Source organism: Passer domesticus, chromosome 3, assembly GCF_036417665.1.
Source record: "Passer domesticus isolate bPasDom1 chromosome 3, bPasDom1.hap1, whole genome shotgun sequence".
NCBI classification, from domain to species: domain Eukaryota; kingdom Metazoa; phylum Chordata; class Aves; order Passeriformes; family Passeridae; genus Passer; species Passer domesticus.
In genome coordinates this window covers 35,091,108-35,118,844 of record NC_087476.1, presented here as the reverse complement: position 1 = coordinate 35,118,844, position 27,737 = coordinate 35,091,108, and the positions used below count along the sequence as shown (strand labels likewise).

Here is a 27,737-nt window from a genome sequence, read left to right as displayed (position 1 = left end):
ATACTTAAGACCACACATCATCCCTTCCCTTCAGCAGGGCAACTTAGCTGCCAAGCAGCAGACACTCGTTTGTACAGACCTTTTGAAACTAAGACTTCTGCTCTTCTGAAAAACGTGGCTGACCAGATTCAAAACTGCAGGAGTAATGGACAGGCAAAAACATAATGACATAGGCCTCGTTATTGTAGAAAGCCACCTTGAAATGTGGAAATAATAGTAAGCTGCCTCAGAGTCACTTCTCAGTGAGAGTGATAACCTCTTACAAAGACACAAAGCTTCCAGCTACCTGAATTCACAGCAGAGAGGCAGGGATGACTGAGTGCTTGAAGAGGAGTAGCAGCTCTCAAATATATTGGCTAAGGGAAGCTAAGGACTACCATAAAGGATAAAGATGTCAAAGTTTTCACTTTTGTTTACTTATACACATTAAGAGTGACCAAAAAATACTTTGGATGAAGGAATATCAAGTTACTTAAAACAGGCAAAGAATGAGAATAACCCAGTAGAGCTTTATAAGAAAACTTCCCTGAATTTCTGGAGGATTAGGAAATCAGTTTTAAGTCATTGTCAAGTTATTTTGCCTGGTAATTACTAAACTTACATGCAGGGTTATAATAATCTCTCTTAGCAGCGTGTCTTTAATTAACTTAGTCCTTAGAAATACACTGGTATCTTTTATATTTGGTCTTTATCTTGGGTGTGAGAAGGAAAAGTGTAAGAACATCTAATCATAATATTCTCTGTTAACTTTTGTTGTATGAAGTATAAAATGTGACAGAACACAATCCCTTCATAACATTATTAACAGGACTGGATTTATCAGAGGACTAGACTTTCATGTCCTCAAGCTACTTCTTAGAAATGAAAAATCCTAATATAAGTCCCTGAACCCTGTTAAAGCTTTTGAACAAAGAAGATTTCTCTTTTATGTCTTCCTTTCTACAGCTTTTGAATGTAATGATTAAACAGTGCAAATACATTTTTAAAGGAATCTGGTTTATACACTGCCTAACACAATTATATCAATTTTCATCATTTCTCTTTCACTGTAGGTGACAAAATTGTTGGAAGAACTGAGAGAGGCTAGGGAGAGCCAGAGTCCTGAAATGAAACATTTCTTGTGCCTGGAAAAGAAAATCAAGCATATAGAGAGCAGACATGCAGAAAGAGAGTATGAAATTCAAAAGGTACACCAGTGCATAGCTGCATTTACTTCTCAAGAGCAATTTATTGGTTTAACTGTAATTTTATGGTATTTATTCAAGCTTATTTAGCTCACACTGCAGAAGGAAAGTCTTTTTTATGCAGCCATGGTTTTGTCTTTGCCTGCTAATGCAAGTGAGTGTGGGTGCCTGCCTGGTCAGCTCGACCCTGCTGTGGTAATTAAGATTACTTGTGTAACTTCCTTGCAGCCTGGTCTAAGGTCTTGGTGTTCCAGAGGGTTGGACTCCAGACAGACCTCTGGAGTCAATATCATTATTTCGTTCTTCAGTTTCACAATGAAAGTGAGCTACTGAAGACTGACAAGAGTTTGTAGTGCAGAGTCTAACCTATGATATATTCCTCAACAGAACTGTAATTGTCTAGTTCTTGTAGCCCTATTCAGAAAAGCTACATTAAAAGTATAGTAATATCTTTTTTTTTTAAATTTTAAAACCAGATCTCAAGGAATATGTTTTTAATATACAGATTTTTTTGTTGTGGAAGGATTTCTTCTTGTACATTTCTGTATCAGATACTTATTTTCTTTCAAAAAAGACGTGGGCATAAAACAAGTCATTGGATTAAAAGTAAATCCTGTTGCCACTGTTGCTTTTGTTATTTTTGTTCACATTCTGTCCTGCTAAAGGTAACTATAATACAATTCATTTTTTACTATTAATTTGCTTTATATAATGTGAGGATGTATTTACCATTTCTGTGAAGTGTTTGCTGCTGCCTACTCTGTGATTTAGCTCCACTGAATACCAATAGTATTTACTGAGATGTTTTGTAAATTTTTGGGCTTTTTCAAAGAAATAATAGTATACATAATTACTACTAAATAATTTAATCTTTTTGTGGTGCTTCTGCCCTTGTTATGTGTTAAGCTTTGGGTTTTGTTTTGTCCTAGTTTTCTCCTGTAACCATCAGCACTGGAGCATTGAACAGTTGCCCAAACAAATGATATCAAAATGAATAGTGTTGAAAAGGAAATTGCTGAGCATGAAGTGAACAGGTTATCCTTAGTATCAAACTGCAAATATGATAATTATGGCCTTTAAGTGATAGGCTCTCTTTAAAGGATCTATTACAATTAATTGTGGTGTGGAACTTTTGATATCTTATGACACTTCTTATGCTGTGTAACTTCATAGGATTATGTCACGGATTTGTGTTAAAGTTATTCAGACCTTTATCTGCAGCAGCATCAGATCTTTGTAACTACAGGACAGTTTTTGACAATTCACAGAACTTGTGGTTTTTAAAAGTTTTACATGTCATTCCGATTTAGTTTGTTTTGCAGAGCATTATTTTAATTACTACATTTAAGTGGAAATTCAGAAAGTTAATTTTGATTTATAGAGGGTTTTATATTATATGCTTAGCTTTGCCTTAAATATTCAAATGTAATTGCTGCTTTGGAGACGATAAGTTAAATTCTCCTGGGGCTCATTAGTCAATAATAAATTCTACCCTTCTGTCATTAATGCAGATATTTAAAGGAATTCATTGCTATCAGAATGATTTTTGTAATATTCAGAACAAATTGCTTCCATGTAATGTGAGCATTCAGCCTTGAGACTGAGGATCAGATAAAATGATGTGGCAGATTTTTGCAAAGTGGCAGCACTGGCTGAGTATTGGCATAGGAAATCACAGTGTTTTCTTCTAATTTGCAGGCAACCCAACTAAGACAGCACATTTCTGAAGTAAGGCAAACCCAGGAGGCTGAGAAGTGGCGAAGGCTGGCACAGCAGAAGAATCAGGAACTGGAGAAATTTCGAATGGAGTTGGATTCAATACTGGATGTTCTACGTGAACTGCAGAAACAAGGGGTTGTTATTCCTGCACCTGATTCCAGTGGATTCAGAGTGACAGACAGCTGTTAGAAGACATGATTAGGTAGTAGTTAAATAGAGCAGCAGAATTTTAATATTCAAAGTTATGTATAGAAATGTTACTGAAAATCATTATTGCAACATGTATAAATTGCATTGCATTTTGATCCTCTCTGAAATCTCTTATGTCCAGAAGCAGATTTGCATTGAGCAATACTCTAGTCATACTGTATGTCTTCTATTTTCTTAGTAATAAATTTACATATTTTTTAATAATAGGAATATTGAGGTTATTCTGTAAATTCAACTACCATTGAAAAATTTCCTTTTTCAGTCTCTAGAACATGCCTGAATATTTTTACGTTTGATTTCTAATTTGTCTTGTAGTGATTCCTTTGTGAAAAATTTGAGTAGTAAGCTGTTTAGTTCGTATATTTAGTGTATAGCATTGATGTATTTCATTCCATAGGGCAGTAAAAGCATATTTTTCCAACATTTGCTTCTCTCCCTCCAATTAATATAATATTCCTTCCCTGTAGACCTCTTTCCACTTTAGGGAATGATTGGAGGGCTGGAACAGAGCAGGCATTCCTGGTGGTGCTCAAATTCAAGCTGTTCGTTGTTTCCTTTTCAGATTATTCCAGCTGTGCTGGTAGGACTGATAGCAGAGTGGGTCTGGCTGAATTCTCACAGGGCAGATACAGAAAAAAACTATAAAATACAGTGTGAGTGTAGTTATTGGTGTCCCTTTAAAAAGGGAAGGCTGTATTGATAAGGTTTTTACAATGGGCTGTTCAGGATCTGACATAGTAAGTACCTCTGTAAGTGATCTTGACAGGCTGAGACCAGTCAGATGTAAAGACAGTGGGCTAAAGCTCAGACTTCAGGGATGTGTAGGTGGGGAAATGTAGAGTTAAAATATGGAGCAAGTTAAGAAAGGGGCCAGGGGGAAGAAAAAAAAAATTAAAAAATGAAAACCAGACCAAAATACCAAACATGGAGGTAACTTTCTGGTGAGCTGACAGTCATCCTGGCAGGTAACACACTGAGTGTTGGAGGCTGTTGCTTTCTCCCTCTCCTCAGGTCCTGCCAGTTACACACCTCTGCTGTAGAGCTGGTACATAGGAGCAAGTCCTGCTGCAGCACAAATGTGTAGCTTAGGGTACTACACTTTTGATCTCTTCTTTCAAGAAAGAGATGGACCCAGTCAAGGGAAAGAAGAATCATCACTTCAGGAAACGAAAGATAGACGAATCATCACTCTGGGAATTGTAGTTCTAGGAACCTCTGGAGCCATAGGAACTGCACTGCTCCAGAGAGGAGCCTGGGGGGATGATGAGCATGGCTACTACACTTATATATGAAAAACCTACTGCTAAAAGCAAGAAGCAGCAATTAAAAATAAAGGAAATTTAAAATAGATTATGATGGCTATATGGTTGTTGGAAGGCATGCTTTCCCAATAAATCAGTACATTATTAGTTTGAAGTTTCAGTGGGTGTGCAAGTCCTTAAGAATTCCCAAGCACATATGTTGAGGTTGTAAGTCAGTCAACTCTACTTACTCGGGCAACTCTTCTATAGGGCAAAGAGAAGATGAAAGCCAGACTGTACTCCTTAGGTCCCTGAGGACCTGCAGTATTGGTTGAACCTAGCATTTAAGTCAGATGTGAAATAGTTCAGGTCTGTGCTTGTCTGTCTATGTATCAAGTTCCTCAGGGACCAGCAATGGATGTGCATTTTCTGTCATACAAGCACGTGGTATAGCACGCATAAAAAACAAAAGAGTATAACAAATTATACCATATAGACATAGTGCTTAAATGCAAGGTTTTTTTTGTTTTGGCACATACACAAACATAAAATGAGCCTGTATACACATATATAGATATTTTAAAAGGATGGGCAGTTGCCAATTAGTATGGTAATCTTGATTGTTTCATGTTCAGATATTTTCAGTATTTTTATTTTCGTCCCCAACTAACAAAGTATTAGTCTATATTCATAAAATGTGTAAATATAAAAAAGCTTTGTATATAAAATATCAGCTATGTGTAAATATAATGCATTTTCTTGATTTGGGTCTGTTTTGCAAATGAAAAGGTTAAAAATTGAATCATTTCAACTAATTTATTTCCTGTATAATTTGCTACGTGTGTAACACTGTATTAAAGTGTGTGACCTGAAGTGAGAGCTTCAGTTTTTTCAACTACTGCAAGCCTTGTGTTCCCAGAGAGGCCAAGTCCTGGATGGAGGTTCCTAGGACAGAAATCCTAGAGGAAGCATTTCTAGTTACTGGAAACTCTCTCCTGTGTATGGGGCTTAAGTCAATAACAGAGGGGTGCCTTAATGTTCATGCAGTTCATTCAAACACTTTTTACAATTCTTACAGTCAGTTCTCAGCAATTGCTGGTATCTTACATAGCTGGAATTAAATTCTCTCTCTGAGTCTGTTTTACTGAGCAGAGACAGTGTTATCTACCATTACTCTAAGCTATCAGGTGGTTTAATACCACTTTCTTACAAGTATTTATGCAGTTGTACACTCTTTGAAGAATGGTCTTCAGTTTTTAAGCATTTATCATGAAGTGGTCCCTCTGCACAGTGACAGACTCTCTGGGCTTCCATGGCTGCAGTCCTTTAGAGATCTAAGGTGCAAGTTTTAAGTTCTCTTGTGAAGTTCTTACTGACTCTCTGAGGATTTCTGTGTGATATAGTTATAGTTCAGGAGTTATATAATTACCTACTTCTCATGTATATTTTTCTTCTTGTACCGTCCTGTTTCATCATGCATTTCCAGGAGGCATTATGGATGGATTAAAAGAATTAAATGTAGTATCTTTAAATCATTCCTAATGCTTAGCTGGACTTCATCCGTTTACAGCAAAGCAGCCAGAGTATAATAATTTGAAATGTTGTGTTTGAAGCTCTTAAGAAATCATGTGAACAGCTGGCTAGGTGACTCAGTGACCTAGATTGCTTCAAGAGAGGCAAACACAATGTGCAGAAAAGGATCAGATTTCATCATGGCACTTGGGGCAGAGAGACAGCAGCAGTGTGTTCCATTTCAAGTTCTATGAAATACATGTCAGACTTGTTCATGTAACAAATTAAATAGGTTATTGTGAATGAAGACTTTATTTGATAGCATATAATACATTTTGAAGTCTGCCCTTCTATCCCATATTTAACCTATTCTGGAAAGTACAAGGAAACAGGACAAATATACCAGCACTAGCTGTGCAAATCCACTTCTGCAAGGAATGAGGGGGTCATGTATCAAGTGCTGCCCTGACTCTTGAAGAGAAATCCAGTGATATCTCTGAACTGAAAGTAGCCTTTCATACAGCTAACTACATACCTCTCATCCAAAAATAAGAAAGCACAGGCCTCTATTGCTCTCATTGGAGAACGTGTGGTAGCAGGTCTCTGCTGCCCTTGCTACCTGTCAATATCCAAGCCTAAAAAGTGGCAAAAAATGTCAGTGTTACAGTATTCAGGGTCCAGGGCTCAGGTGCATAAATACTTAATTTCATTACAAATATATCCTGTTGACTTCACCTTGCAGTCTCAGAGACTGTATGGCTCTGGATTGCACTGGAGATGATCACAGTTTTACCATTCTTTTTCTTCTCTATGAGCAGGCATTTACTGATTTTACATTATAGGTTTTGGGGGTTTGCCTTTTTTTTTTTTTTTTAAGATGCACAACTAAAACTTGTTAATATAGAAGAGCATTTTTCAAGTATTTAGCTTTGAAAACTCGGATAAATAACTTGACCTAGTAAGTTCTTCCAGAATACAAGTCATGTTTAGGCAAACAAACATCTATAGATGGCTTAGAGGAGCTATGTCTCTCTGCAGTTAAATCTGCTGCAGGTGATGCATTTAAACTGAGTTTTGAGAAGAGGCTTGAGGCCAAGCACTAAGAAAACTCACAAAAATTCAATTTTCAAACACCACTCAATTGCAAGTACTCCTTTTGAAGATTACTCTGATTAGAACATTTTCTATTCTCCTTCTAGTGCATCAATGAGTTGATTTTCTGAGAAAAGATTATTTTTTAACAGGTTATATATTGCCCTTTCCCCTGAGGCAAAATATGGCTATGATTATCTAAAAGGGAAAAAAAAGGAAGGACAGCCTTAAAATAGCTGCTTTTGAAAACTGCAGAACATTTTTGCGTTTGCTCTGAGGCAGAGCAAAAATCTGAATCAGACCATTGCTGCCACAGTGTCTCTGGAGTGGTGTGGGAGCCCTACAGTGGGGACTGGCAGGTTCTTTTTCTGAGAAAAGCAGCATGAAGGACCTTAAATATAGAAGAGAGATAAGATGAAAAAAAGTAGATCTGTCATCAGGAAAGAGTAGAAGCAGGAACCAAACACTTAAATAGCTTTACAGGATTAATACATGCTGCAGAAGTATATATACTATGCAGTTCAAATGTGTTGTAAGTTAAGATGGAATAATCTCTGGGTCATTTTATTAAGCACCTTTCATCTAGGCATTATTCCCAGTATCCATACACAAAATGCTTCCTTTTTTTGCCCAAAGCAGTAGTTATGTACCCAAAGAAAAGCCACTGAGATTTAAGGTAGCAGAAGAAAAGCATAGGCTAGCCTACAGGGAATAGCAGTGTCTTCTTTTTCTAAAACCCCATCTGCATTATTTTGAAACTTCTGAAACTTTTGAGAATTTTTCCCCCCAAGGGGTTGTGGAACAGACTGCCCAGGGAGGCAGTGGAGTCACCATCTCCAGAGGTTTGAAAAGCCATGTGGCACAGAGTGAGGTGATTTACATGGGGACTTGGCAGTACTGAATTAATGGTTGGACTTTATGATCTTAAAGGTCTTTTTCCAGCCTAAACAATCTATAAAAAGTAGTTTTAAATGGCATAAAAATACCCTTCATTTCTCAGTTGAAAAGAAGATGGATTCCACATAGATTTGCCATTCCTTCAAGCAGCATTGCTGTTTTCAAGCACAACAAGGGAAAAAATAAAATAATAGCTCAAACATTACCGAAGGCAGCTCAGTCATCCAGAAATCAGCTATAAAAGCTCCATTTACTACAAGTCCCACAATGAGTTAGCAAAAATGATACTGAGCTTCAAACTTTAACCATCAGATAGCTAATGGTACTGAGGTGCCTCAGCAGGAAGTAGATTCAGAGACAGATTTCCCAAATTTAGGAAAAGGAAAGTCCACACTTACAGCCTTCACAGTTGTAGTTATGTATTTCCTGTGAAAGAAGGCACCAGAAACATTTTACTGGAGCTGTGCATTGCAGGTCATGGAGCTGTACTCATTCAGAACAGGGTTCATTTCAGTCTTTGGGAACTATTTTCAGCAATAATGTGCTAGTTTTAAAGTCTCTGCTTTAAGTGTAATCCTGTTGCTTTAAACACTAGCAAGTCCTGCAAAAAACACATTTGAAAACAGGAAACTGAGCTGTAAGTGGTGTGTAATAAGGGCACAGGACATAAAAACAAAAGATGTTTCCTTTCACTCCTCCTACACAATTTGTATTCTTTAAATGCACAACCCATTCACTCTTTTTCCTATTTGTAAGGTGAAGAAGGGGTTAATTAATCAGCATTTTAGTGGCTGAAGAATGTATCAGCAGCTCTCAAACCTGGAACACAGATATGTTGGATACAAAGCATGTTAATTTCAAGAAAATCCAGTTAGGCATATCTGGAATACACTCTTTTCATCTCAATTAAGAACTTTGTGTAGAGCATACTTGAAATCCAGCAAAGGGTTTGAACCCTTACATGTTTGCTCTAAAACCATTCAGTCATTAGTTTTGAAGAAAGCTGAAATACAATTTTAAGTACTCTCAAAGGTTCAGAACTTAATTGCATCTCTAAAAAATAAAGATTGAAACTATACCTATTCAAATCCTTACCAAATCTTTCACTGGAGAACAGCTGGGGTTGCAACACTATCGCAGTTGAGGACAAAAGAAGATGGAGCAAGCACAGCTTAGCTATACTGCTGGAGTTGGTCCCCTCAGCAAAAAGCCTGCAGGCACTTCATTTGCCAGTAAGTAGAGAAATGATCTTTTATAAAGGCAAAAAGCATAGAAGGTTCAGCCTATTAGCAACACATGACACCAGCTTAGCATACCACCAGCATTTGCATGTAGTAACTTTATTGGCAAAAGAAAAATAGGGTTTTTCTTATTTCCTGTGATTTAGCTACTGAGTCCAGCAATTAGCAGAAAAAAAAGAAAAAAAAGAAAGAGTCAAATCACCATTTTGTGTGTGTGTATAGAATACTAATTCCATGTCATCATGAGCAGCTGCTGAGGTGTCATTCTGCAATATAATTACAAGCACCAGTTTGTTTTTACTCAGCAGCAGGTGGTGATAGCATTTTGTAAACACTGTAACCAAACAATTTAATTTGCAAGGTATTTCCTCTGGAAGTTTTGTAAATTGGGTTTAACCTGCACCAAAAAAGCAGTTAGGGATCAGAAACTGAAGTTAGTCCCAAGCAGGTATTTATTGTGGTGCTCAGCTTCAGGCATCCTTATTGGGCGCAGCAGAAACTACAGAGCATCCCCAGGGGCTGTTTCTTCCTTTTTTCAGTCTTCTTTGACATTTACACTTTTCTTGGCCAATGAATTTTCACAGACCTCCCACTGCCAGGCTCCAGCCTTCACTATTCTTGTAAATTATTATCCTTCAGAAGCTGGTCATAAGTAATCGTTTAAAAATGAAGAACAGTACAAGAAACATACAAACAAAATCAAAAAGCAAAAATAATACTGGGCATAAGTTTTAGACCACAGAAGGCATCAGAATAAAGCATTCAGTGTCTTCCTGTCTAAACCGAGTTCTATCAATACAGTCAGTCTCACATACAATAAAAAGCACAGGTCTGAACTACCTTCTGTCAAAAGAGCAGGAGGCCAAGAAAGGCTTCAAACTGGACAATAATGGGGATGTTTCCCTTAAAGTACAAGATATTTCAATCAAGGATCCAATGTTAAGATTGCATAACCAGTTTGCTTTATAAAAGGATTGGTGGCTCTGAGATGAGGAGATCATCCTCACCTAAGGAAGAGTTCTGCTCAGTGTTCACAAAATTAGGAATGTTAAATTTTGTAAGACAATGTAGGTCTTCCTCAAACATTCCACTGCTCTTGGGAACCTCCTGGAAGTGGGTATTACTCTCCAGACTTGGACCTTTCTGACTCGCTTTTTCTTTGTTCATATGGTCCACTTCATTAATGCAGAAATGGAAAAGTGACTGGGATTCTTCAGCCATTTGGTGAGAAAAGACCCTCTCAGATTCCAAAGGTCTTCCAAAATCTGCCACAAAGCTGTTCATGTGAAATTTTTTTTCAGAAAGTTCTGCATTGCTATGGAGGAACAAGAAAAATACAGTAAATACAAAAGTAGAACTATTTGAGTTCTTATCAACAAGTTTGATTTCAGTAACCATTATGATCAGAAGAAAAGGAAACCCTACAGTTTGTCTACCACAGACTTTTAAAGCCAGCACTGTTTATTATTTTCTGCTGAAGAAATTTAAGTCTTCATTTGTCATGACAATTTTCCATGGGAATAAGTTAATGCTAGCACTCTTAAATGGCACTTCTAGTAATCAATATACTGTAATAGTCACCTCACTGAATGAGTTTATAAACACTCTTGATTTCAAGTAGTAAAAATTGTTTTAAATGGCTCATAGGAACAGTTTGAGAAAAGTCCTTGACGAGCAAATGTTTCTGAGGCACAGGCAGCTCTGCTCTTACTGAGGGCATTGAGTGCTTGCTTGTCCAGACATCAAACCATCTTTTCCACTGACTTCAATGAATGACATCCATATTTCCAAATTAGGGGAGTTGGAACCAAAGACTGCTTTAAACACTGGCAGTCTTAGCAATCCAGGCAGCCCAGGAAGGATAGTTTAACATGTGTTTTGGCAGTTTTCGTTATAAATCTTATCTCCAACCAGCACCAATCTGCACGGACTCGTGCAGGAGCCATTTGCAGCTGGGGGTGAGAAGAGCTCAAGCTAGATAGCAGTTCTACAGATTCATTCTTCGTCAGGCTGAATTTATATGCCATCATCACAAAATGCAAGTTATTTGCATTTGGAAGGCAGTAGAGGTATTCAGAGAATGAGCAATGAAACATATTCTGAGAATATGAATTTTGTTAAGAACTAATAAATCATACTGTTTACATCGGGAGCTGTAGCAAATAATGCTAATTGTACACCTAAAGGTCCACCCAGCACTGAAGAGTTTTCAGTGCAATTTCATTTCCTCAAGCCTGCAGTAGGAGATAAGTGCCTCAGATGGCATCTTCAGAAATCCACCCACTAAAATGTTCACAGGATACCTACTATTAGTCTTTCAGGAACAGTTAAAGATCCCTGCTTGTCAAAAGCTAATTTACTTCCATTACATAATGGGGGAATTCTGTCCTCACAAAATCACTTCCACTAGCCTAGAAATCAAAGTAGTTCTCTAGTTTGTCAAAACTGTATGGGTTCACTCTGCATTTCAAAGTGAACCAGGCAGAAGAATAACATTAAATTGATGTAAGACCTACCAGTAACCAAGTAATAATCTACTATATACACAGCAGGAGGCAAACAGCCTGGAATAATTCTGAACTGACAACTGACATTTATGTATTTATGATGCAGTAAAAAGCACCACTCTGAGTTTTAGTTTCATATATAATTTGGCAAATCTGTCCCAAGAGTTTCTAGGTAGTGTTGTGGCACAGGCAGTAGAAGTGGCAATAAGCACAGAAAGATGGACAAGCACTGTAAGCCCAGGAAGAAGTGACTGCAGAAGAAAGTTTAAAATGCATCCACTACAAGAGTGGAATTACTTCATAGGTGTGGAAAGTGCTTCATAATCCAGTGAAGCATGAAGGAGCAAAGGCTGACCATGCAGAGGGGCACACAAGACTCACAACGGCAACCTAATCTTAATGGAAGATGCAAATACATTTTACAATGACCCAGAATACTGAGGATATATGATGAAGCACAAAACTGTTCATGAGCAGAGAACACATGATCTAATATACAGTGATATTTTTGGATTTTGAAATTCACAAACACCATATTTGAATTTTAGAGCGAAATTTTATTACATTTTTTTTAAAAACTAGACTAGAAGCTTGCATAGTCTTGCTGTTACAATCTGCAAGATTTCCTCAGCAGGTATTTTTCAGAACACTCAAGAAAAGCAGCCTCAAAAACCCCAGGTCAACTGGGATCAACTGATTTCTTAAAAAGAAAAAAAAAATCAGTTACCTAACATTTACTGCTTTGAGATTACACCAGCCAATATTTTGTAAAAATAGGTTGCATTTTGTATAAATAGGTTGCATTTGTTGCACAAATATGCTCTTAAGGACATGTTCAAATGCAGAAACAAACATGGAATGCTTTCCTCTCCTAGTGATGAATGAGAACATTTTTTGGAAATTCAAATATTGCCAAATATTTTTTTTCAGTTGCACAAACTAATGTTCCACACATACTTATATATGCAAGTGAACAAAAGAGAAATGCAACAGATATAATTTCCATACCTCATTACATTTCTGCCAGTGCCCATCTATATCCTGTCCATTCTGGTCTGAGAACGTACCTAATTCTGAACATCTTGTGTAATTTTGAAAAGTACATCCTATCGCGGCCCTTTATGTTGAGCCAAGAAAAACATACTAATAGAAAAAAAAATTTCAGAGCACTGTACTTTGGATCCATCCATCTGAGCCCAGATACACTTAATCTCTCACATTAATGGTACTTTAAAGAACAGCCAAATAGCCTTCCTGAAGGCAGAGACTTCATCCATCAATCAAGCTGGCTTTCTCCCAGGACCTGGGAATCCCAGTAACATCTATTTCTAAAGGAGAGCTCAAGGCAGCTCACTAATGAAACGCCAAGCCATGAAGAATCCAGTCAGGCATGGAAACAGAAGATGCAGGCAAACTAAAACAAGTGGTTTTACAGGTAGCTGTTCTCCAGTTTTTATACACATGTATCAAAAATAAGAGAACCCAACTGTATTCACTGCTCTTAGTGTATTCTCAGAGGATCCATGTTCAGTACCATGAGCATTTCATCAGCAAGTGGCAAAAACCCTCAAATTTGTTAAAGGTGCCAACTCAGCATGCATGGCAAGCACTCAGGCACACAGCTCCCAAAGCTGCTGAGATCTATAAAAAATACAGAAAGGAATAATTGGCCTCACTCCAGCAACTGAAGAAAAATTATAATAAGGTGTAAAACAGAAGGGACTTCTGGAAGTCTCAAGAAAGGCAAGACTGAATTCTGGTTACATTTCTGGATGTAGAAGATGACCAAAGGTGGACATTTCACCAACTCTTTAGGACACTGTTCTGAGAAAATTGATGAAAAAGCAGAAAAAGGTGGGAGATAGCAAGCAGGCCTCTGCTACCTGAAAGTAATTTTTTACACGTGTAAAAATTTTTGGCAAATATCTGTATTAAATTCTCTCTATATATGTAATTTTTACTTCATATTTTTTTCCCCTCTCAAATCATCCACATGGGATCCAGACTCGTGCTCAGCTAATAAATAAGATGTGAAAAGGACACACAACAATTACATGGATTTTAAATCTGTTTGGGAGCAATGTCTGGCTACTCCATAACAGTCTGTAGGGGAAGCAAAAATACCAGCACCTCCGTTCTGGTAAGCTGGATTCTTCTGACTCTATTTTCTTCTCACAGGAGCAAAACTTTAGGAGCACAGAAGAGGCTCAGGATGTACATCATCCATCTCTAACGTGGCCTGTCTCTTGAGATGTGCTATTACACAGTTCCATGGAGAGCCAGTTTGCATGTGATTAAATAGCAAAGGGGCTGCAGGAGGCAGAGACAGGCTGCTTTAGGAAGAGATAAGCAGCAGCAATTGCCTTTTACAATCAGCTTCTCATCATTGCTACCTGCCTGCCAGCAATCTCACACTCCAGAGAGGCTTTTTATTTCGACTTTATGGCACACGAGCCTGCGAGCAGATGTGGGTTCAAACTTACTCAGGGGAAGGGACACTGGCAGCCTGCATCCTGTGCAAATGCAGATAAACCACTGAGGCAAGGCATGGTCTGCACACACTTATCAGCCAGAAAGAATAAAAAGCTGAGGACTTTCAAGGGACCCTGGCTTTAAAGAAATGTTGAGTTGGTCTCTACTTCAGCATTCATTGCAATTTTCAGCAGAAACAAAGACACTCAGGTCTCAGGGGTTAAGGGAAGATTTTGCAAACACTACCCAAATCTGTCTTTGGACTGAACAAACAAACATTTGGAAACTAGCCAGGCTACAGCTTCCTTAATTCAACATCTGCACTGCATTTTATTTGTATCTACTCTGTTGATATTCACAGTATCACTCCATGAAAACTTGAGCCTACTTAGAACCATCCCACCTGTTTACAAAACAAGAATCCAAAGGCACCTGTTTGGCAGCCTACCCAAAACATCCCTTTAGAATGAAAATGCTAAGATTTCTTGAAATGAGGACAGGCTGCACTGTTTCATAAGAACAGACTATAACAAGATGGTACAATGTCAGCATTGCCTCTGCATGTTTGGGGGCTGCAAGAGCTGTGGTGTGCCACAAATGCAGCAGGCTGGGTTTGTTATTCCCATTTTCAGACTCACTCTTGATGTGGTGCTCCTGTCTTCGTCAGCAGGGTCAGGACAAAAAACATGAAGATGACAAAAACTGCAAGACCAACCCAAAATCCAATCACAATGGAATCTGGTGAAAGGAAAAAAAAAAAAGGAAACAAGATGATCAATATTTTACTTGCACTTGCAAAAAGCTGCCTTCTACAGGCAGCACAAGCGTAAACCCAAAACAATTTGCAGCTTATTTCTGGGTGACAAAGAGAAGGGATAATCAAATTTATCTTTATCTATTTTTAAACAGAAAGCTGCCATTGAAAATCTCATTTTGAGACCAAATTTTACTGATATCTAGACAAACCAGAGAGTAGATAACCGAGGGAAGTTAATTCTCTTGGTAAGTAAAATAAGAGGAGCTCCCTGTGTGATGCCAGGCCCATTTCCAAGCATTGCTTTGGAACTTCAGTGCTAGAAATAGGAAAGAGGATTATTTGATTTTCCCCATATTCTCTGTCTCTGTAGAACTGAACTCCTGCTCTTTTAGGTTATTTCTGCCCCAGACCATTAAGTTTCTGGATTTAAATGGATTTCTTTGACAAAATATGTTTAGGAAGACCTTTTAGTGGCAAGACAGAGGGTTCTGCAAGAAACAGAACCACAGATAAAACTATTTGCTACTTCAATACATATCAATAACCAACAGATACCAGATATTTTTGAATCATTTTCAATTTGGGTTTCCAACTCAAGTGTGGAAAACTGCAAACAGTGTCAGAGGAGCACAAGAGATTTAGACAAAAAGTCAAACCAGCAGTTAATCAATAGAAAAACAACACTGCAATAGCCAAATATAGCAGCCATTGGGAAGAGCATGGCTTTTTGCCTGTGTGCTTAAACTCTATGTACTCTTCTCATTTATAGCAAATGGACTGTAGGCAATTTGCCAGCACTACTAAAAAAAAATCTATGTCCACTTACAACTTCAGGGTGGATTCACAGTTGCTCAAAGCTGTTTAGAGTTTCCAGGAACTTGATTTAGAGAGGTTCAAGTGGAACAAAGATATTTCCAGACACAATCAACTGATTACCATGGACCAAATTGGACAGCACCAACACTTGCTATTACCTGGCCCAAGACCCATCAGCACTCTGGGTTTTTTTTCACCTGTCATTTAAGTTAGTTACTCTTTTCTTATACAAGTATTCAAAACTTCCACTGTAGAAGTTCAAAACCATTAACATACAAACATTCAGGAGGGAAGGCTTGGCCAGAACAGAAATGCTTTCTACCCTTACTTGTCATTACACAGCCACTACCAAGCCTCAGAGATCCTCACTGCCTGTAATGTCTGACCCAGTGCAGCAGGCACAGCACAGAACTGTTGCATTTCCTACAGGACTAACTAAAGACACTGAAAAAACCAGGAATCAGCTATCCTACCTGGTGCTTGACCCCAGCTGTTAATCCTGCTCCCACTGGGAAATATCTTCCATGCTAAAAGGCAGATGTGGAAACTGGAAATCAACTCAAACCATTCTCTCTTTCCCTGCAAAATCAAAATGCCTGCTGCAACTTGAGATTTTCTCCCTGAGAAAATACTTTATCACAATGAAGTCTCTCCTTAATCCCTTTCTCAGGTAAGCTAAGGAGGTTAACTTTCAAGTCTCCCACTGCAATATTTATTCCATCTTTCCTATGGCATATCTTCCCCTCTCAACAGCTTGTGTAAAATAACTGGTTTGAGTATAGGTCTCTGTGATGGAGGGGGAGGAAATTTTAATACCCTTTTCTGTTTAAAGCATTCTGCCATGAGCTTTTTTCTGTAATTCCACATGTTATGTGCACTTAAATTACTTTCAGAATCATTCTGTAAGGACAGTCTGTATTCACTTAATAAATATATACCTTACCTTCCTAATACAAAATAGCTCATCCTGCTGGATATTGTAGTGCCTGAAGATTTAATCTAAAAATAAATACTCCCTTTAAAAAATTTACCACTTAAACATTTATAGCTACTAATACCTTCCAGTTAGACAGACATGCTTGGATGGTATGCAGGTGCATTAATTGCCAGAATGTAAAACGCAATCAAGATGACGAAAAAATATGCACACAGATTGTAGCAATCAAGCTGAAAAACTTAACTCAAAGGAAAAAAGAAAAAAAAAAAGATAATCAAGGCTCCAGTAAAGTACTGCTCACCACAAAAATCAAACCTGCTATTGTATGCTGAATAACAAGCCTGTTTTGTGGTTGGTTGGTTGGACATCCCTGCTCCCAACCGAATTCTTAAGTTTACTGAGCTTAATGCCACATCACCCTTGCTTTATTGTGACTCCTGAAACACTTCCAACCCTCTGCTGTATAAATTACATCATTTGAATTTGTTTAGAATTCAAGCAGGTATCCTGAGCTCTCTTCAATAGTTGATTTAGGTCTCACTCACTTCAGTGGAAATTATTCAAACCTACTAAATTCTAACCACTTATTCAAAATTAACAGTACATAACCCAAGTTTTGTTCAACAAATATGGTATGAAGGACATTTATACTGCCCAAAGTTACAAATACATATTCACAGGATACTTCTACATTTTCAATGTGCAGGTTTGGCCTTCCTTTTCTTCATAATACAGACTCATATCCTGGCAGCAGTTCCAAGTCTTGTGATCATTGCTACCTATTTTGCCTCTCACTAACATTACTGAGGCTTCCTCATTTTCAAAGGCACAAAAAGTGATTTTGTTCTTATCTCTGCCAGTCACAAGTATCTCCTGGCTATCTTAGGGATTAGGAGAGAGATGTTTTTGTACAATATTCAGTCACAAGTGAAGAACAGGAACACGTAGGCAGGAAGCTGAGCTGCATGAAGTGTGTCCCTACTGAACTTACACTTATGAGCCTTCAGACCTTCAAATGACACTGGTCCATACTCATAGTACTCATAGTCCCAGGTGTAATCAGAGTTGGACAAGGCCTGCTGGGAGGTTCTGTTAGAGATCAGCCTCAGGGCAGACATCGTGCGCCTCAGCAAACACAGACCTGTGGATATGAAATGCGTTAATGGAGACTGCATCTAGCACAGCTTTTGGGTTTTTGTTCTTTCTCATCTATTGGATCACTGCCTCATCAGACAAGGCTATCCCATCCCCTCTCAATCCTTCCCCTAATTACAGACACAGACACAGACTCAGGGGCTCAGTGAAAGGCAACCAAGATGTTTGGGGAGCTGAAGCACAGGAGGCAGGAGAGCCTAAGGGTTTGTTCAGCCTGGAGAAGGGACAGCTGCAGGGAGACCTCAGTGCTGTCTTCACTCAGAGGGTGCAGAGATGCTGCTGCCAGGCTCTTGTCAGAGGTGCACAGTAAGGGGACAAGAAGGAATGGACAAAAAATGGGTAACGGGAAATTCATATTAGATAAAAGGAAAGGTTTACCTGATCTAGTCTAACATGCTTTGAGCAGGAGGTTGGACCAGATGACCACCAGGGGTCCCTTCCAACCTAAATTTCTCTATGCTGATAAATGGCTCAATATGCCACTACAGAAGGAAAAGAAAACAGGAGTGATTTCCCTCACAGATTAGCAAAAACTGCAAAGCAACACTGAGCATCATGAAATTATCTTGCTAGATATCTCTGTCATTACCACCATTCTGTACTAGAGCCTTGCAGAGTAATTTTTTTCAGAATATGAGACAGTTTTATGCACACCAAAAGAAAGCACATCTCTGCACAAAACATGTGCTGCAGTAGCTGTAGTCAGGAAATCCAAATTGAAACATATTTCAAATTACTTTTTGTGAAAGCAAGCTGAGCTTTGGATAGTTCTGGATTCAATTAAAACCCAGCAGGACTGACTAACACTTCAAGTGCCAGGAGAGCCATCATAAAGAATGAAAAATCAGGTACAAAATAAGAAACACTTCCACTCAGGTAATATGAACAGCACTTCAAATTTGTAAAATAATTCCTTCTGCAGCTATTTTATCATGACCAAATGCTGGCAGTAATGCTTCAAAGCAATTTTAAATAAGTAGTATGCCTGAAAAAGTAAACTTCACACTTAAATACAATATTCAGAAATTTAAACACATAACAAAAAACTTGACTGGCAAGTTATAAATCGTTTAAAACAATAAATGGATCTATTTTCAACCCAAACCAACTTAGTTTTCAGAATGAGCAATCTGACAGCAGGAAAGGTGAAGGGGTGGGCTGGGGAGAGAAATGACCAACCCCATTCTTGGATCAGGATAAGAAGCTTCACCACATTATCCTCACCCTCCCCTGAGCCATTCAGAAAGCCTCCAGCATTAATAAATAGCCTGAAGCATAGAGGAGGAGGAAAAAAATATGGATATTGTGGAGAACACAGTTCAAGGCTGAGGATGTTTCTCATCTTGTACTTCCAACCCTTTCAGAATGGACACAGAGAAAGAGGTAAGTCTAACTAAAAGTGCCTGTGTTGGCAGTAAAGTTCCTCCTTGGCTTTTCCATTTCTTCAAATTAAAGATAGAATGTCTGATTAAGCTTTAGACAGAAACTTTCTTATTTTAATCAACTAAAGCAACTGCTGCCTCTGGGAGAAGGAAGTGGCACAGAGAAGACCCCAGGATCCCTGTCCTAGTTTGCTCCCATCTCAGCTCTGTCAGTTGTTTATTAAAGGACTTTGTGTTGTTTTGTGATGAAACATGGAGCCACACAGTGTTCCCACCATTTTTTCCCCCTTCTCCTCAACATTTTTTTGATGACATATCTCTTGACAACATTGACTAGTCCTGTTTAAAGACTGTTTTTACGTTTTATAACTTTCTAGAAAAGCCTTTCATTTAAATATTCCTCACATGGCATCACTTATGGCCATTGTCACCTCCCTCCTTTCAGTATTGCAAAAGGAGAGGAAATCCACTTGTAGAAAACTTCAGAATACAGGAACACTCTGAAAAATGTTGTTTCTTCCCACCTCAATGAATCCCTGTGCAGATGGGATTCATTGGGCCACATGCAGAGCTCTCTCCCACTCTAGTCACTAGTGTCAATTTATGATTTATGGGGAGGATAGCCATGTCCAGGACACAAAGAATCTGTCCCAGTACAGCATTAGGTTAGCATTAGAAGCTCCAGCTTTTCACCTCTGACTGCATGCATGTGGAGACTTGCTTTCACTGTAGACAAGCCACTATCAGAGGGAGAAAAGCTAATGAAAAGCTGAGTTAGCTCTCTGCCTAATCTGCACTTTGAAGGACATATAAATATGCTTCTAAATCAACCAGCAGGGCTAAGCATAAGCACTGTTCCAAACCAACTTTCAGCTCACTTGTAAGCTTTGTCTGTCTGAATACCTCCAAAAACTCAGCCTCAAACTTGTGAAAACCTTTTATTCTACTTTAAAAGCCAGTCTAACACGGTGGTACAAGGACAAGCACAGTGAAAGAAGTGGCTATTTAGACCTTGCATCTCCTGGGAAGAGCAAGGCAGGCTGAGCTGGCACAGTAGCAGCCTGTGAGGTGCATCTGCCTGGCTGCAACAGGTCATGCAGGGATTCAGGTAAGAGGTAAGCACTTCTAAGAAGGAATTCCTCCAGGAGATGCTCTCAAACACTCTTTCTGTCAGACACAGAGAGCCATGATTCAGCCCATAGCTCTGGAGCTTCACAGGGACCTCCTCTAATTGACCTGGCTGAGGGTTTTTCTGGAAGGTACAGGAGCCTTTTGAGGCAAACATGAAAGCCTCTCTATTGATTTTGATGTGTATGGATGCAGACAGGCTTTCCTCACTCCAGTTCTCTTCTTTCAGAAGCAAGTCAGGAGCAAAAAGCTTTACTTTGATTATTTGAGAAACCCCAAAGCAGGACTGTGTTCAGTGCTGCTAACCAGAAATTTAGGCAGGTCTGCATCCTGGAAACTAAAAAGGGCAAGTGCTCAGGGCTTTCTTCAGGAGCATTGGGTTGCTCTCTGCAGAAAGATGTAACCAGATGTTCCCCATTCAGCTCTTGGAGTTGAATTATGCCTTCATGAGAACTTGTTTGTAACCTGTGTGAAAGTTTGTAAGGTCTCAGCTGGCCTGACAGCAGCCAGTGGCACCTGGGCAAGCTAGTCTGGCTGTCTGTGTTGGCATGAAACCCCTGCCCTTGAACAGCAGCTGCAGGATATCAAACTCCATGCAGCTGGACTATTTTCTCCAATCTGGACATCACTGATACATTGCATGAGGCTCTCATCCACTTACCTTTCAAAATGAAAGCAAAACTGAACACACACCACATCTGCAACACAACTTCATGGCTTATACCACCACTGAGACTACAAAGGCATATCTGGTTTTGTGTGTGTCTGAAACTGTCCTTGTAACCAGCAGCAACTCCCTCCAAAGCTGACCTGCATGCACAGAAAGAAAACCATGTGGATTGTTTATGTACTGTTTGCTTCTGGAGCAAGAGAAACTACCAGTATGGTAGACACACAGAGCTTGGTGGATTTTCAGTCACAAACTACATCTATTTTCCACATACTTCTATTCTGCTTAGTGCCACAGAATCAAAGCACTCAATGGTTTTCAAAAGAACAAATGAACAAACCATTGTCCGCTTGCAAACTCTGAAGATCCCAAAACCCAGGCAGGGGAAAAAAAGAAGGAACATTCCAAACTGTGGGAAGTCCCAGGCTGAGAAAGCTTGGCACTATACCCTGGTGCATCAGCTCCATCAGCCAGGCAGCAGAGTTAACCCAGAAGCTGGTGGCTATGAGAAGTTAACAACTCCAGCAGCTCCCTTATCTTCTGTGTTCTCATAGCAGCACCAATACTGTGCATGAGGGAAAAGGGAGTCAGCCACCCTCAGATTCCTTTTTACTCCATCACAAAGACTAGGAGGTGAAGTCAGAGAAAAAGACAAAGGAAAAAAACCAGCCACAAACTTATTTACACTGCTGCACTGCATCAGCTGAAAAGCAGTACAGACCCCATCTTTCTACAGCCCTACCGTGTGGCTTTGAACAAACTGTGCTGCTCCCAAGCACAGACAGAAAACTCTGCAGGAAATACTCACCTAAGAATCCTTGTTTCTTGTTAATTCTCAATACTCTAAGTGGGCAGGTTTTGAGTTCAAATTTGTGATCTTTTCAGGGGAATACTCAATTCCACCTGCAATAAAAGAGAAGAAAGCAAGCAATAAAAATGAGTTAAATTTAGGGGTGGGGGGGAAGAAGAAAGAAAGATATCTGAAAACTGACTTTACAATTAAAAATCAATCATGAATGCCAACTCTGATACCTAGGTCTTTTCTTGGAGAAAAAAGAAAGTACAATGTTAAACGTGGTTATGATTGTTACTGATGTTCAGAAACAGCAATTTCTGACCTGTTGCTCTAAAGTAACAAGAATGATGTTGGATCCATCACAGAAGGAGTTTATAACAACAGAAGGGAAAAAAGCTGGTTTAGTCACTGCTTAAACCACGAACTAAGGATGAGGGGTTACAGTTACAGACATCTTTGCTTCATACCACCATATTACACATCATACAACATGCATTTTATTATCCTATAACTGTGCAATGTAAACTCCAGCAACAAACCTCTTAATCACCCCACACAAACTCCACACCATTATATACAATTTGCATGGTAACTGTATAGCTGCTGTTTGTATCTAGTTAAAAAGTGATGACGTTATGATTTTAAAGTGAAATTTAATAAAGGCTAAAAATATTTGTCAACTATTTTCCTATAGACAATAACAATCTCAGCAAATAATAATGCCCACATAGCAGTCCAACTCAGCAGGTGCCACCTGGAAGTTAAGGGAGAAACTAATATGAAATCATGCCATACTATGAATTTACCGACTGTATGGTTCTAAAAATGAATAAAGCAAATACTGCATAAACCCACTCATCAGCCTTTTCTGAGAAGAGAGATGAATTATACCTGACATGGTATCACAGAGCATCTGCATTCCTCTTTCTCTTAAAAAGTTTCAGGTCTGCACTGAGCTGTTAGTAGGGAGCTGCTGGCACTTGTTCCCAAAACACACTGAGGCTTAGCTTAACTCCAGTACCAAAAGCTTTAGATATTGCAGTCTTAAGAGACAGCATTTTCTAAAAGCAATAAAGATTAGCCATAATTCCATTTATTTCCTGCATCTAGGGCAAGACTACACCAACAGCTTATTTTCCTCTCCCCACTAAAAGCCACCCTCCTCTTAGATGTGCAGGTATGGCAGCTGCAAACCCAAGTTCCTTCAAGACCAACCAGACTAGAAGAAGCCCTATCAGTAAGCATTAAAGTACAGACACTTTTTCAGTCTTATAATGTTATAAATGCTGACATCAATAGTATATCATATATTCAACACTTCCCGAAAGAAAGGCTGCCTTTCCCTTAGGTTAAAATAGGAAATATTATAAATTGCTTTCTCACTACAATTTTTTAACCTCTTGGGCTGATTTGTTGTAGAAAACCCTGAAGTGAAAGAGCCCTGGCATATCTACTAATGAGGTAAGATAAAACCGTAAAGCAAGTTTTATTAAATGTTTATTTTTATTAGCTTTATTCTCACAGAAAGCTCTGTGCTGAGATGGGGATGTTCTAAATTCCTTTCTAGCCCTGAAGTCTGTCAATCCAATGCCTTATTCTGAGCAGAGAGAAAGGAAAGCTCCCTCCATCTGCTCTCACTGATCAGCACACTGCAGGTCAATTGGAATGGCTCCATCAGAATATGACCTACCTGTAAGAGTTGCTTTTCAAATATCTCCTATTTGTGCTACCATGTAAGAACCTATTAAAAAAAAAAAACAAAACAAACCCAGAACAGTCTCCACAGAAGGGACAGAACAAACACTGCCATTTTTTTGTAAGTAAAAGATGGTATTCAGTTTGAAAGAAAAACAACTCACTGAGAAATCATTTCAATGCAGAGGGGTACCAGACTAGACTGACTCAAATTTCCTACTCTGCAAATCATGAAGAAACACAGTAAACCCAACTGAGCCCAAGAACAGAGGCACCCAGGTGTGCTTCAAATAACCCCACATAAACCAACCATTTGTAACAGGGGCAAGGCTGAAGGAAGGAACTGCCCTCGTGTGATCATTCCTGGGAAACTCAGCACTGACTTAACAGCTAAAACTACCTGGGCTCCCGTTGTGTCAAGCCCCAGAGATGCCTGGGGATGCCCTGGGCCCCCCAGGGCTGCTGCTGCTGCAGCACAGGCAGCCCTGCCAACCTGCAGCATGCCAGGCTCTGGGTTTAATGGGTTGCACAGCCCAGACAATGGATGAGTGTGATCAGATCTCATTTCATAGCTCTGTTTTAGCTTTGCATCAGTGAAAAAGTCACCACAGAGGCTGGCAAGCACAGTGGAAGCCAATGACAATTTCCTCTCTCCCATTACAAAATAATTCCCTAATATTCACACAGTGTTCATCTGGTCTGAAGCACAGGCCACAACACGCTTGTCATAGCACCTCTTCACTTCTCAATGCTCTCCCTGCAGAAATAATTCTGCTCCCAGCCTCTGCTGAAGCCAGAGCAAGATAAACCAGCTGGCAGGGAAGAAAAAAGCCCAAACAACACAGGTATGACAGACCATTTATCAGAGCTACTCCCACACTTGGGTATATCACAGCTGGGGTTTGACACTGCTGTGGTGGAGAAATCTTCAGCCTGTTCTTTCATCCACACAGGGTCTGGAAGCTGTAATCTCTCAGATGCAAAATAAGACATGAGCTTTTTAATTTGAATCAGATATTACATTTCCTCAAGAAGTAATAAAACAAAATTATAGAGACTTTCCTTTAAAATTGCCACACTTATATGACAAATATTTTCTTAACATTAGTAGTTATCCTACAACATAATGCAGAAATATTGCTTTAATTGGTTTGGTGACAATTTTAAGCACTGAAATGGAGCTGTTCATCCAAAGTCAAACTGGTCTGGGATTGTTTCAAGCAAGAACTGGGGGATTTTTTTCCCTTGTCTTCAAATCTAAGTCTTCCCTCCAGCACTGCTGAAGAAGCAAACAATTGTGCCTCAAATACAAATTTCTCCTCAGGTAAATCAGACAGCAGTACACAACTCACAGGCACACGTCTGAATTTTCCCATTCTCATCCCTGCCATGTCTCTGTGTTATAAATAAGTAACTAGATGCCAAGAAAACATCACTGAACCACCACAACCCACTGCAGTGAGTACACAGAATCATTTTTATGTAATAAGATTTATCTTATCTTATTAAAAATCTTATTTTGCCAGTAAGAGCTGCTATTAAAGGTAAAAAGACTTTAAATTTTATTTAAACTCTTGAACAAGCTGCAAGCATATCCTCAGGCTTCACTCAAAACCTTTTCCATGACAAAGAGTACATGGGAGACCAGGGAAAGAGTAGGCAGTAAATTACTCTGTCCAGCTATTAATATTCTGGGTTTTTTTTTTCCTTAAAAAAAAATCTTGCAATAGCTTGATTTATTTTATATATATTTGGTTGTGATTGAGACACCCAGAAAGTCTCATTATTTTTGACAAGAATGGAGCCAGGCTGTCGTCAGTCAATGGAGACCTGCCATTCCCCTGGCATTTTTCCAGCCATTTACTCCTGTGGTCAAAATTATCTTGACTGTCTGATTAAGAATCTGAACAGAAAGCCACAAATGGACAAGAAAAACAACCAGAACTGGGGACTATTACCTGATTATCTCTAAGTAGAAACCAAAACATCTGTATGTTTCCACAGTGGTTACGAAAATCTGCGACCCTGTGTGCACAGCCTCTGGGAAGTTCAAATGAGAGGAACAGACCAAAACAGGGAGACACTCCAGGACAGAGCAGTGGGCTGGGAAACACACCTGGAAACAGAAGTGCCTCAGTGCTCCCTCCAAAAGAGTCCAGCCAGCCCTGCTGGGGCACTTTGAGGCAGCATTGCCACCGCTGTCCCATCTCTCTGCGAGCTACGCCTGTCACAGAAACTTGTGGTGTGTCTATGCTTCCAGTCACGTCCAGCTTTATGTGCCAAACAAGGTTGGATGACAGGATGAAAAGGCAAATGTCAGGGAACAGGGACTGCTCAGAGAGAAATTTTGCGAGCTTGTCACTAAGGTGATTGTTTCCAGTAAAAAAAGAATGGCAGACAGGAGAGAGACCTGCACTCACACACCAGTCACTGTCAAGAGAGGTTGAGGCCAGAGGAAAAAGCCACTGAGATGACAACTGTTAAAAACAGAGACTGCTAAAGGAAAAGGAAGGGAGGGAGGGGGCAGGAGGAAAGTATGAGAATCAACGGACTAGGGAAGAACACGCAGAGAAAAGAAAGAAGGCAAGACAGAGCAGGAGAAGTAATCTAAGGCTGTATTGAAGAGAGGCGTTCATCCCTTCAGTCTGAAAGCACAAAGAGAGATGTTACCTGGAGGGGGAAAAAAGTTAAAAAACCCCACAACAAACAAACAATAAACTGATCTTGGATGTTTTTTTCCCCCCAAACATTTTTTTTCAAACATTTTCGGTTCAGTTGTTAAATTCATTCAAGTGCTCAGCAGTCAGTGTGCCTTTCAGCCGTTCTGCTTCTGAATACAGAAGGAATTACTCCGTTAGAAATTCAGAAAGGAGACGCAAGCTTTCCTACAGCTGACCTTCTCCACATCACCCAAATGAACAATGCCACCTCTTGCATTTTATTATTATTATTATTTAAAAAGAAAGAAAAATCGGCAGAGCGCTTCAGACCTTAAGGGCTTGCGGGAGCCGCCTGCTCCCTGCTCGGAACCGCCTCGGCCACCTGTTAACCGCGGGCTGAACTCCAGGGGCTCGGGGCTCCCCTGCCGCCCAGCCGGGAGCACCCACCCCGGGATGGGACCGGCGGGGACACGGCGGGGCAGGGCCGAGCGTGTCCCGGCTCCGCTGGCTCCCCCGCCCCGCACCGCGCTTACCGCGCCGGGCGCGTCCGCCCGGCCAGATCCCAAAGCGCCGCTCCGGTCCCGGCCGAAAGGCGCAGCCCTCCCGGAACGCCCTGGCCCCGGCGAGCCGAGCCGAGCCGAGCCGAGCCGAGGCGAGCCGAGGCAGCTCAGCGGGCGGGACGGAGCGGGCGGGATGCCGCGGGCTGGCTGCCGGTGAATCAGCAGCGGGCGCTGCCCGGCCCGCGCGGGCGGCATGGATGGGCCGCGTGACGCTCCCGCTCCAATGGGCAGCGCGGGCGGCAGGCAGGGATGGAGGCAGGCAGGGATGGAGGCAGGCAGGGATGGAGGGAGCGGCCCCGGGCTCCAGGCGGAGCTCCAGCTGGAACAACACCTGCGTGTCGTGGCCGGGCCGGAGCTCGCACATCCCAAGGGGAAACATCGCCTTTGGAGGGAAGGGGATGGCCCGCCCGCACCTGGGGCTGAGGGGCCAGGCGCTTGCCATGGGGAGTCTTTGTGAGCGGGAGCTGGTGGGGAGCACTGGAGGCTGTCAGGGGCGCTGCCTCAGCCGCCAGGAGGTGGGGGGCAGTGCCCTGAATCTTCAGGGATTTGGTTCAGGTCTCTCGAACCATAACCACAGGATGGATCAGGTTGGAAAGGATCACAGTGAATCGGGTGGTCCAGTCTCTCTGTTAAAGCTGGGCCACCCCAGTGCATGTTGCACAGGATTGCATCCAGATGGTTCTTGAATATTTCCAGTGAGGGAGACTCCACTGCTTCTCTGTGCATTGTGTACCACTGTGTGGTCACCTGCACTGTAACATTCTTCCTCATGTCCAAGAGGAACTTCCTGTGCACCTCTTTCTGCCTGTTGAAGAGCCTGGCTCCATCCTCTTGACATCCCCCTTTAGATGCTTATATACACTGATGAGGTAAACCAATCATCTGAATTTCCAAACCTATGAATTGTTGCTTCTTCAAAAAGACCTTTTGGAATATCATATCTGCAGCTTGCTCTGACAGACTCGCTGGGGGTTGGTAGGACATCTGGAGATCATCTAGGCCTGCTCAGTCATCCAGGGTGTTTTGCTCAGGACATGAGTTGGGTCTTCAGGAGCTCCAAAGATGAAGACTCCACAATGTGTCTGAGAAACCCTGATCACCCTCAC

General features: G+C 40.4%; 2 protein-coding genes across 16 annotated transcripts in view; one reads left to right on the top strand and one right to left on the bottom strand.

Annotated features, from left to right (window-relative positions):
- The window catches only part of CEP162 (centrosomal protein 162), a 45,094-nt gene extending 39,205 nt beyond the window's left edge, over positions 1-5,889 (top strand). For all 9 annotated transcript variants that reach the window (XM_064412571.1, XM_064412576.1, XM_064412575.1 and 6 more), the window contains 2 exons: positions 1,053-1,187; positions 2,883-5,889. In XM_064412571.1, the coding sequence (XP_064268641.1) occupies positions 1,053-1,187; positions 2,883-3,092 (345 nt within the window). In that variant the 3' untranslated portion in view covers positions 3,093-5,889. The remainder of the gene's footprint in view (positions 1-1,052; positions 1,188-2,882) is intronic.
- Positions 5,890-9,179: 3,290 nt separating this feature from the next.
- MRAP2 (melanocortin 2 receptor accessory protein 2) lies at positions 9,180-27,292 on the bottom strand. 7 transcript variants are annotated; one of them, XR_010358404.1, is made up of 10 exons: positions 26,402-27,292; positions 25,370-25,527; positions 23,407-23,457; positions 21,729-21,823; positions 20,912-21,060; positions 18,119-18,222; positions 17,577-17,726; positions 16,122-16,227; positions 14,714-14,813; positions 10,379-10,411 (listed from the first exon to the last, which is right to left on the bottom strand). XR_010358404.1 is itself a non-coding variant. In XM_064412578.1 (7 exons), exons 4-7 carry the CDS (start codon positions 20,946-20,948, stop codon positions 10,060-10,062), a joined length of 639 nt encoding a protein of 212 aa, XP_064268648.1. In that variant the 5' UTR covers positions 20,949-21,060; positions 21,729-21,823; positions 24,583-24,690; positions 25,370-26,831; the 3' UTR covers positions 9,180-10,059. The 7 variants fall into 7 exon arrangements, 1 of the variants encoding a protein (XP_064268648.1); XR_010358407.1 differs by lacking the exon at positions 23,407-23,457 and adding an exon at positions 24,583-24,687 and having other exon boundaries at positions 26,402-27,055; XR_010358405.1 differs by lacking the exon at positions 23,407-23,457 and adding an exon at positions 24,583-24,690 and having other exon boundaries at positions 26,402-27,054.
- Between the last annotated feature and the right edge of the window lie 445 nt (positions 27,293-27,737).

Excerpts from the sequence above, each read along its gene's own strand:
- MRAP2 (XM_064412578.1), bottom strand. The coding sequence starts at position 20,948 with ATGTGGTGTGTGTTCAGTTTTGCTTTCATTTTGAAAG. Across the intron at positions 14,814-17,576 it reads AGGTCTGAAGGCTCATAAGT|ATTCCATTGTGATTGGATTT; the intron begins GTAAGTTCAGTA and ends TCCTTTCACCAG. Across the intron at positions 10,412-14,713 it reads ACAGGAGCACCACATCAAGA|CAATGCAGAACTTTCTGAAA; the intron begins GTGAGTCTGAAA and ends GTTCCTCCATAG.